This window comes from Harpia harpyja, chromosome 20, assembly GCF_026419915.1.
Source record: "Harpia harpyja isolate bHarHar1 chromosome 20, bHarHar1 primary haplotype, whole genome shotgun sequence".
NCBI lineage: Eukaryota > Metazoa > Chordata > Aves > Accipitriformes > Accipitridae > Harpia > Harpia harpyja.
Genome location: NC_068959.1, coordinates 4,584,408 through 4,595,987, shown reverse-complemented (window position 1 = coordinate 4,595,987; position 11,580 = coordinate 4,584,408). Strand labels below are relative to the sequence as shown.

At 37.1% G+C, this 11,580-nt stretch overlaps 1 protein-coding gene across 2 annotated transcripts in view; it reads right to left on the bottom strand.

Moving 5' to 3' along the window:
* SMAD5 (SMAD family member 5) overlaps positions 1-11,580 on the bottom strand; it is a 28,101-nt gene that overhangs the window by 2,302 nt on the left and 14,219 nt on the right. For both annotated transcript variants that reach the window (XM_052816560.1, XM_052816559.1), the window contains exons 2-6: positions 6,862-7,490; positions 5,355-5,606; positions 4,037-4,156; positions 3,169-3,390; positions 631-887 (exon numbers count right to left, since the gene is read on the bottom strand). In XM_052816560.1, coding sequence (XP_052672520.1) covers positions 631-887; positions 3,169-3,390; positions 4,037-4,156; positions 5,355-5,606; positions 6,862-7,264 — 1,254 coding nt within the window. In that variant the 5' untranslated portion in view covers positions 7,265-7,490. The remainder of the gene's footprint in view (positions 1-630; positions 888-3,168; positions 3,391-4,036; positions 4,157-5,354; positions 5,607-6,861; positions 7,491-11,580) is intronic.

The following is an 11,580-nucleotide window of genomic DNA, read 5'->3' as shown; positions in this document are numbered from 1 at the left end:
CACTCTCAAACTGAGTAGTATTTATCATAATTGACAAAACAAACAAGACACCTTTTGGACAAGATGCAAAAAAACCCCTGGAAAGCCCAAGTCTAGACTCCATGCTAAATCTGAAACGGACAGCATCTTGATTAAACAATGTTGAGAAAACACTACTGTGAGAATAACAACAGAGTTTGAATTCATAAATTCAAATCATGTCTTTTTTCCATAATCAATTTTTAAAAAAATAATATTAATCTCTGAAGGAGCTGCAATTTTTTCTGCAATCACTTATGCTCCTCTCTACTGACATTCTTTTAGCGGTCTTGTAGTTCGCTTTGTTCCTTCAAACTCAGAGCATGAGCTCAATTCTCCTTCAATAAAATTATAGCAACCACAACGATTAAATCCCTATCCTGAATACTGAAGTAACTAAATACATAGCCAACATTCAATACAGCAATCTGTGCTTTTCCTTTCTTGCATCAATTTCCAGCTCTCCAAATTAACCATTTTCAACAAACTTATAATTGAAAAGAACCACATCAGGTCAGGATAGCTTTGCTACATTGTTACAGTGCTAATGTAATTACTGCTGAATACCCAAATCCACAATAAAGTTAAATGCCCTCAAAATAATTTGTTTACCTTTACGAAACTCATTCGAATGGTGCACATTTTGGTGAGCTCATATACTGCTTCAAATCCATGGTTGACAGACTGAGCTAAAAGCTGAGCGAACTCCTGATTGTTAAAAATTTTCAGACTGCATCCACTAGGAATCTTGCATACAGTTGTTGGATGAAAGCCGTGGTGGTAGTTGCAGTTCCTGCTCTGTACAAATATGCTGCTATCACTTAAACACTCAGCATAGACCTCCCCACCAACATAGTAGAGATGAACTCCTTGAAAACAAAGACAAAAACATTTCAAATTACTTTTTTCCAAAAATATAGTACTTAATAACAACTCCCTCGAAATCAAAGACAACAAAGTAAATTTTCTGTTTCTCATTTCAAAATACAGTAGGCTTCATTATACATCAGCCACTAGATGTCCTTCTCTCATCAATTACAGAACAGAACAAAAAAAAACTACTTCCACATGTCAACAGTTATTTTGGGCTATTTTCCTAGAGAACTTATGTGGATTTTAAAGCTCCAGTTTCATAAAACTGGTAGCTTCTGCCTATGGCAATTCCAACAGAAATAAAAGTGTCCTGGGAGAAGGGGTAGTGATAGACATGAATGGGAAAGTATATCCATAGCCTGCTCTGATTTCAGTGTATTTTATCAAGCAAAAGGAGAGGTAAGTCCAATTAGTTGCACAACTTAAGGTCTGTAAAGCCTGATGGTATTTAAAATCAACAACGCCCCTAGATTTATCACATCTGCCTGGATTCAGCTATGTACATAAGTGCTTCCCTCCCTTTATGTTCTTAAGACTATATAACACTATTAATAACTAAAAATCAATATATAAAAGCTGTTGATCCTTTCAGCATCCAAACACAGATTCTCACTGCTACTTCAGTTGAGATACTCGCCTTCCTTCTCCCAGATCTTCTCCCTTTCCCGCACCCACCACTGTTACATGGTTGGGATACAGTTCAGTTTAAGTCTTCCTTGCAATACCCTGAGAATCCACTGCAGACTATCCCGTGGTTTGCCAGATGAGGCTGCAGCAAGTCAACAGATGCAAGTTAATCTTTCAGACAGCAGCAACTGTTGCGAACATTGCTAGATCCACTTGGGACTAAGGTAGGATGAAGGTTACACAGAGGAACCATTGGCTTCCAACACCTATAAGCAGCTGTCAGAAAATCTAGGGTGGGCAAGAATGCGTTTTCACAACACAACCCTATTTATTTAAAAAGACAGGGACCACCACTTGCTAGCTAACTTGTTTTGGGTAAAGACCATCTGAGAGATCTCCAAAGAGGGGAGCTAGATAATGTAACAGTCTGAGAAGAACACAGATACTTCAAAAATAATCCAATGCACAATGAGAAGTCACTTATGCTTGCAATGCAATGTACTACAGAAAAATGCTTAGCAAATAGGATTGGGTAGTTTTAAGGAGGCAAAAACCAAAAGCCCTTCCAAACAAAAGCCATAAATAAATAGTATTTTATCCCAAAACAATCTTAATGGTTCTCAGAACTGTTACCATAAAGCAAAGTTTTAGTTTAATGATTAGTATTAGAGATGTAGACATTTTAAAGCTCATTGCAGCCAATAATATTCTACAACGTGCTCTCTGGATTATCTGCAAAATTTTGCTACATTTATAGTAGTTTCTAATTAAAAGACTGTTAAGGGACAGGATGGGTCTTGAAGATGTATTACAAGCAACAGTGACTTTCATCAAACAAAACTCAAGACGAACTGTACCAAATTATCTCAGGTGTTAAAAAGGCCTCTAGATACGTACAATAGAACCAGGGTTCCCTTCTCAGGACTTAGTTATAAAAAAGGAGATATTAAGAAAAGGAGTACTACATTTTAAGATAATCCAAGCACATTCCATCAAAGATGAAAAACGAGCATCTATGTGTGCTATCAGCCAAACAGTACGGGAAAACTAGAAGATCTTGCAAAACCTGCTGTCTCCAGGAATCCCTCCCACACACATACACACCCCATGGATTCACTCAGACAAATGAGCCCTTGCAGTTTTGCATTAGCACTTCAAAGTCCAGCTGCCAAGTCATGCAAGATATTTGAACTTACTGTAGACAGCAGCGTAATACCTTGCATGAACAACAAAATAAATAAAAAAAAATCCTTGATATACTGTAAAGTGGTATGAAGAATTTGATTTAAGACGTAGATATAACATAGAGCATCAGAAGTCCTGCAATATGTTTCTTGGTGCTGAAACACAAAATTCTACATACAGACTATCATTAACCATAACAAACAAGCCCCCACAACAACACAGTTTGGTAAGGAACAGGCAATATTTAGTCTTTTAAATTAGTGCCAAAGAAAAATGTATGCAATTCCTAGACTAATTAGAATCAAACCATGCCTAAATTGTCTTCTGACACCGGAGAGGTAGATAATGTATCACAAATTACTTCTACTATTCTTATCTGAGAATAATCATTGTTGCAGTATGCCAAAGTTGAAATAAAAACAAGGACTTAGCTTCTTAATCATGCGTAACACATCTAAGCTTTACCTTTTCCAATATGTCGTCTAGTGTTCTCAATTGTTGAGTTGCGATTAACATTTGAGAGCAAACCTAAGCAGAACCTGTTTTTGTTATTGGAGGGATCTGTAAACCCATCTACTAAGACACTTGTAGAAGATGCATGAAAAGCCTCCCCAACACGATTATTTAATTCGTAATACACAATCGAACACCAGTGTTTGGGTTCTTCATAGGCAACAGGTTGAACATCTGAAAATAAGCAAAACGGAAATACCAGTTTACATAAGCATAAAAATATTAAATCTAAAACTGTAAAGCAGGCCTTCCAAAATATCAACAGATAACTAAAAGCTTAGTCAACAGTTATGATGGGCAAGAACTGTCCTGACTGAAGATCTTACATCATTTCTACTTTCATGCATTTTAGCTAGTCCATTGATTTTACAATTATTTTCCTATTTAAGCCTGATACTAAAAAAAAAAACCCTACACAAAAAATATAGATGACACTGATATCAGATGAAACATGACTCTTCTGTTCACTTTTAAAAAGCTTGTTATAATTGGTATTTTGGGACTCCATTTTCAGAGCCTTTGTGCATATACAGTTCCAACAGCAGGCAAAGGTAGCAGAAAAGACTAATTCTGAAAAACGAAAAAAGTTCAACTTGCTGTAAGCCATACTATGCATCTGACGCTTTAAAAGCAAGAGGTGCAAATAAGCGAGGCAAGTTTTATTTCTCAATTCTTTGTTACAGCCCCAGTTTGCCTTGGAGGACTGCTTCCACTTACCAACAAGGTTTACTGTGCCATTTGAAGTTAGTCGTTCAATTTGGTCATGAGTTGTAAGAAGCCAAACTATTTTAATTTTACACCATACTTTTACACAACTTACCTCTGGTAGATATATTTGGCATGATTTGAGGGATCATTGTATTGCTTGTGTCCATAGACTGAGAATTATCCTGCCCCATTTGATCATCAGGGGGCATATATGCAGGAGGTGGAGTATCAGCTACAAACATGAAAAAATAAGAATAAACCAGAATAAACCTCAACAATTTAGAATATTTATTTATTCACCCTACAGTTGTAAAGACACAAAAATACTCTTGAACAAGAGATGTTAAAACATTTGGACCCATTTTCAAACTAACCTGAAGACAACCCAGCCAGCTGTCTTTACAGTAAACTTGTTCAATAGTTGGATTCTTACCTATGGGACTAATAACAAAATTGGACACTTGAAAAAAACCTGAGAGATGTGCTTTTTTATTTTTGCCTTTTTTTACTTTAACAACTGGAGCCCTGCAGCTGGGCAAGCTGACTATAGTTCCCACTTTCTATAACACAAACATTAGCTTTCTTGCCTACCCTCTTCTCTGTGTTCAAAAAGAAAGAAGTAGTAGAAGAAATAACTTTATTTGCCGTAACGTAATGAAGGCCTAAACCAGTTATTTTTTTGCTGCTTCTGTAGGCCGAGTTCATTACAAAAGCGTGGATCTCTGCATTCTTCTATTCAGCACAGTAGCCAGTGTACCAACACACTATTACCCCCTATTTCAGAAATTCCCTCCAGATACCATTAATGCATCCATCCCAATGATTACAGTACTTATCCAAGAGGGATACCCCTCTGAATGGACACTCTTTTTGCAGCACTGGGCAGCCAGAAGGAACAAAGATGAGGCTACTGGAAAAATAAATTCATTAGTCTATTAATTTCTTGCTTTTATAAACCACACCAATAACCAGACTCAATAAGGCTTCTTTCCGTTGCCCCTATCAATTGTTGGGTTTTTTCCCTATTTTCATGCAAATTGGTTAAGTTCCTATCAAAAATTTGCTATTTTTTCCAGTTAAATACTACATGTAAGTGTCTTTATTCAGAGAAAGACATCAATAAACTACTTGCTCAGCCTCTTACATCTGCTTTCTTTTCATTGCTAGATATTATTCTAAAGTACGTATCACTTACTCTACACTGAAACTGTGCAAAGCAACTCACCACTACTGGATCCGTGACAAAAAACATTTGGAAAAATAAAACTGTAACAATTAACTCTGACCAGTGACAAAACTAGGAAGAAAACCCCCTAAAATGTAAATAGAAAAGCAATTTATTGCAAGTATCACAAATTCCTGAGGTAAGTCACAACAGCATGTGACATTTCAATTATTTTTTATTAAGTTGACATTTAGGCTGTACTTACCCGGTAGCTGAAACGGACTAGATGGTCCAGAGCTAGCTGGGGAGCTTGGGTAAGTGCTGCTGGCTGGAGAAGGTGGATAGGGACTGTTTGGCGAAATGGAAAATGGAGTGCTGTTGGGTTGCTGGAAAGAATCTGGAAATGTCGCGTTGTGTGGCATATGTGGTTCATTGTGGCTTAGGTTCCTGAACTGAACTAGTAGACTGTGCTGTGGATTGAATTCACTATGTCTAGGCACTAATACTGGAGGTAGAACTGAAAAAAAAACCAAACAAAACCCAGATAAATTAAAAACTGAGATAGAAGGAAAGAGATACAAATAATGTGCTATTCTACTCATCATGAAAATTTCAACACTAGCTGGGGTGGAAAGAGGAGTAGGGGATTTATCTGTCATGCCTTTACCCTATCCTCTCTCCCTTATTTTTTTACATTACACTTCATGGAAGACTTAAACTTTAGCCTCACAAAAATCAGAGCAAAAACACACTTGTATTTCACGAAACTTGAAGCAGACCTTTTTTGAAAAAAAAAAAAAAAAATCAAACAAAACCAACAAGAGAACAGTCCACATGTGGCACATAGCAAAGTACTGATTTATAAGTGCAAAACTCACTGTATGTGTACATTATGAAATCAGTAAAAATGGAAATACGGTCTATATTACTATACTCTAATTACATAGTTTATATATAGTCCTTTTCACTGAAGACAAACAAAATCTATACTACAATATACAACTATTGCTAAGCTGGAGTTTTAACTTTTAAATTCAAGAGTGCTGGAGTCTGGAATTCAAGTGCTAGAGTAGAGTGCTTCAGCACTACAGCCAGCTGGAGTAGACTTACAATCATTTTGTGGAAAAATAGAAGCAACTTTTCACTCTACTTTCCAGAGCAACACACTTAATCTCTCCCACTCATAAACATAATCGTCCTCACCTTCTCCCATGGCGACACACCTTAACAGCAGACTTGCTACCTGACACAAATTTAGTACCTACCTTGCTCTAACTGATATCACTCTTGGTTCTGTTCAGCTCTGCTGCCTGCTAATGGGAAGTCAAGTGGGGAACACTACATCCTAGAACTTATTATCTCCTCAATTCATGTCACTCACTGATGAAATATAAAGCCCCCGAAAGAAGTCTACCAACGTCCTTGCAAGGACTGAGGTTTTTAAATAAGTTTCTCAAAGAAACTGAAGTCTTTTGATCACTGCTTTCTATTTTATTACAAATGAGGACCTTGCCACCAACTTTAAGGGTAGCAGGCTTAAGAGATCTGTGGGAAAAGTGTGATTTACCACAAAGAAAAGCAGCTAGTACAGAATGGACAACACACCTCCCCAGAACCCCACCAGAAAAGTACACTTTGAACATTCCTCTTCCAAACTCCCTCATACACCAAATGTAATTTGTTATACAGTACTGGAGAAGGAGGAGGGAGTGAACAGTAAGTGGTTCCTGGAGATTTTGTTCAGTTTTTAAGACAGCCATGTTCAAACATACCTGGGCTCTCCACCCTCTTATAGTGGTATGGATTGATGCAGACTTCCTTCTGTTTAGATCCAAAAGGAAATTCACAAATATCCAATGGCTTCAGCTCATGATGGCTTTGTAGATCAGGCCAACGCCAAACACGACAGTAAATTACATGGGGAAGGCCTTTCCTGTGTGAAACTTGAAGTCGTCCATCTAAAGAGCGGGGGATAGTAACACACTTGCTGGGCTGTCCTGGACTGCTCAAGGCTTTCTCCAGTTCTTCCATAGCACCCTTCTTCTTTTTCAGCTTTTTTACCAAAGCATCAACAGCTTTTTCTGCCCATTTTTCCTCTTCATCTCCTTGTTTCCAGCCCAACAGACGCTTTACAGCTGGGCTAGTAAAGGAGAACAAACTGGCCATTGACGTCATTTGACACAAGTCTTCAAAAGGTTTGCTGGGTTTTGTCTGTTGGGTGTTTTTTGTTTGGTTGGTTTTGGGTTGGTTTTTTTTTTTTCAAATAAATGTCAGTGTACACCAACAGCAGTTATTGCTACTGAGCAGCTGTATTATTTCTTGGAGGCTGACAAATGAACATATAGATGTCAGCGGTGAAGTCTTCACAACAAAAATAATGATCAATTCCTCCAATTTAGTTCTATTAAAAAGATAAGTTAACGAGTAGTTAGTAAAACAAGTAAAGAATGTGGTAAAACAAAAAAGCAGATATTAAAAGAACCCCTGTTTCAACCCCAGCCATTGCACCTGATTTTGTTTCAAAACAAAATCCTAAAAGTACCAGGACTCACCCCAGAGCTAAGTAAAGTAAAACATGATCAGAGTCCCCAATTCTGGCATTACTGATTAGTGGGAAAAAGGACAGTCAAGGGACCAAATGGACAGCATGGTTTTGGTTAACAATGTTCCTTAAACCCATGACTTTCCTTCAGAAGACAGGCTTGGGGAATATGCTTTAAAACTGGTATTATATCACTGTCATGGTGTCTCACCAGAAGACTTAAACTCGCTATGAAGAAACAGGGAAGAGGCACGGTGGAACGAGTAGTTCCACAGCCAGTACTGCACTGAAGTACTCAGCTTCTCAAATGGATCTTTATTTCCCAAAAGGAGAAAATACTAAAGCATCTGCTTGTTCTTGAGCTCTAATTAGGTACCCCATGTTTTTTTGAAGAGTATTAAAAAAAATGAGGAAGAAACTGTAGATAACTAAAAGAAAACCAAAAACAATTAAAAGAAAAACCCAATAAAAAACCCAAACCAACCCTTCCCCAGCCACTCAGAAAGGTGGTCAACCTTCTCAGCTGCAGCTATTTTTACCCTGCACTTCCTTTATCTTTAAAGAAGAATATTTGAAGCGTTGGCTATTTTTAGCCTTTGAGAAAAAAAAAAAGTTTTCTTTTCCCCAGAAAAAGAGCGGGGGGGGGGGGGGGGGGGGGGAGGCATGGCAGAGTAAGTACTAGAAATGTGACCTTTACTACAAACTGCCTCAGAAAGGAGGAGCAGAACACTGTGCAACTCAGTCATCATGAATGGTGGTGTTTTCTACCACTCATCAGCTCTAATGCAAATCCTCCCCCCACCAATTTAAGGAGTAACGATGACAAGAGGAAATGATGTGCTGTGGCAACGAACTGATAAGAACTTGTAAAATCCCTTGTGAATACTAAATAAGCAAGTATAGACAATGAGCAGCTGGCAAAAAGCAAGAGCAGAGCTAAGAGAAAGGATGTCAATAACAAAAGATGCTTCCTTTCTTGCTACAGAGACCGCCAAACAACATTGTCTCTCAACTTTTGATATACTGTGGTGAATTAGAACACCTAACGTATCCCGAGACACCAAATCTGCACATAAGAGGAAAAAAAAGGAGGGGGGAGCAAGATTTAAGTATGTCTGTGCTGGTTCTCTTAGATTGCTACCTTTAATCAAGGGGATCTTTTTTCCTCCCATCTTTGATTAACTAAAAGTCATCTGATAAGGCTTTTCTAAGTGTCTAGGCACATTTACAAGCTCACTCAGACACATGGACAGGTACTTTCCTATAACAGAACCATGTATTAAACATCAGCCGCCAAAGATACAGCAAACATCCCTAGACAAAGAATTTATAACGTCCCACATGTAATCATCCTAGATCTTTTACTAGGGAGGTGGAAGGTGAGGAAAGCAGGGAACAAACCCAAGGACACTTGGCTACGATGAAGAGTGTAAATTAAAAAACTTATAAACACCATTTACAGGAAAAAATCCATTTATTTCACACAGTAGCTTAATCCCATTGGTACTTCTTTGATTAAATCATTCAGCTTTGTTTCAGTAGTATGGAAAAAACTGGGAAAAGCAAAACAAACAGAAAAACTGTCTGAAGATCTTTCTTCCTAAGCTCTCATAAAAAACAGAGTGGAAAAAAAGAAATTAAGAGAACAGAAGTCTCCCGCTGCTTCAGTAAGTCCTTAGAAGAGGGTATTGCAAAAAAAAAAAAAAAAAAAATTATGTACCACCTTATTTCTTCAGAAATAAGGACATGTCTGCACTTTAAGTATAATTTAGTTCCCTAGAACGATTACACATATGAGAACCTTTGCATCCTTCAAAGTAACAGGAAATTCATAAAGGGAGATAAACTTGGCCAAGAACACAGACTAAATTTATGCTTTTACTGAGGATAAAAGTTTACTGTTCTAAAAAGTAAAAGCTGTTTATAGTAGCAATTAACTTACTTCCAAGCCTTGCATACATTCAATAGCTGTAAGATATCAGCAATTGCTCACACCCCTAAATGAGGAAATGAACCCACCCAGAATCTCAGACCAGAAAGAAGACAATTTAAAAAGTTCTATTTTTGTTTCTCAGCTATGCTTTCAAAGAACCTTAAGCATCATCAGAGCAGAAGATACACTGGAAAATTCTACAGTTAAGTTGAGCTCAAATGAGATTTTAAACAACGCCTCTTGACTGTTGCCACCCTGATCTACTCCATTACAGATGCCCCATCTCTATTAAGCAATCAAGTTTACAGATCTACGATTCTATTCCATGATCATGTATAATTTTTTTTTCAGTATTTTGAACAGAACAGTAACATGCATCAACTAGGAATGAAATTTTACTGGTTGTATATAATTTCAACATCATTTACCCACAAGTATGCTCATGGAATAAACAAGCTAACTAAAAGCAAAGAAAGTTGGAACAGTTCTACTAAAATGATGCTTTGCAGTAACTAGTATTTGTAGGGCAAGTGTCAAGAGAATTTTGATAAATGACTCTGTCCTATAAACTATGGTTTTAGAAATAATCTGCTTGGAGTAAGTAACATAATTAACTCTAAAAGCTTTACATTAGTCTGAATACCTATCAACAAAAGCAAAACCTAGTCGAACAAGTATTCCAGAAGCATAACAACAGATTTGATCAAAACTGTTTCAACTTCTTCAGAAAAAGTTTCCACATACATGCTCGTACTATAACCACTGAAAAACAAGACTGTTGAAGTTGAAAACTTTAATAGCATTTACTGTAAATCCATTCTGGCCACCCATGAGGCTTTCACGACTTCTGCTGAAGCATATTTTTACCTGTTCAATAAAAGCAAGGGCAAAAAAGAAACCTTGCAACAAACTACTAACAGACTTTGAAAAGTATGAATGACACTGAATTTATCTCGTTATAGGCCTTTTGGAAGTTCATTTTGTAAGGCAAAAATACTGAAGGTTTACAGCTTTTGCTTCTTCCTAAGAAAACAAGGTAGAATTAAAAAGCTTCATGAATTATTTGTAGACTAAAGGTGTTTCCTTCTTTGGAGCTATTTAAGGTCACACAGCAGTAGGTTCAGGCATTTATGTAGAAACCAAACATTTTCATGTAGAAACTGCAATTCTTCTAGGGTTTTAAAATTTCTGAATGAGCAGCATAAACCACGTTTAGAACATTTACTTGCATTGGATGTAATTTCAGCATCTAATTTTTGAAAGGTTTCTAAGTAATCATGACATCCGCTAGAAACAGCTTCACCAGATCATCTATATTTACGATCAATTTCTTCCAAGACTTTAAAAGTGCATGTTATGAGTTGTGACTGCAGTACAACAGTGCATCACTGTAAGATTTGAGCATAGAAACAAATGCTTTAGAGAGTCATATTTTCATTCATATGTTGCAAGAATTACTCGTATTGTTGCACCTCTAGACGCAGCTGGTAACAACTTTCATGGAGAAAAAAAGCTTTCTTAAATTTCCTTAAGAGGCAGAAGGTCTATTATGCATTACCTTCTTTTATTAAATAACTTTCCAGCTGAGCTACAAGAGAACATTGCCTGAAAAACATGTTATTACATTTAAAAAAAGTTACAAACACTCTTTAAAGAGTGAGTGTAATGCATTGCATGGGGTAGCATGAGGGGGCTTTTAATGGGCAAGTATAAAAGGAAGTAATCGCTGTATCAAAATTAGACTTTGGGGCATGCATTATTTATACGTTTAAAGTTCTTGTTAATGACTACAGCAAATGGAAGGAAACTAGTTGTGTGAACAGGTCCATTGTTTGAACCCCTTCTTAATACCTCATCATCAAGCCAGCTAGATATAAACAAAGTTGGCTAACAGCAGAACTTACGCATTACATTTCATTTGTGAAGATGGAAGAAATAGACTACCTTTCATCTACCATCACAAATACCAAGCAACTCAAATACCTTTTGGTTCCTCTTCCGAGATTTTCTTAGTCT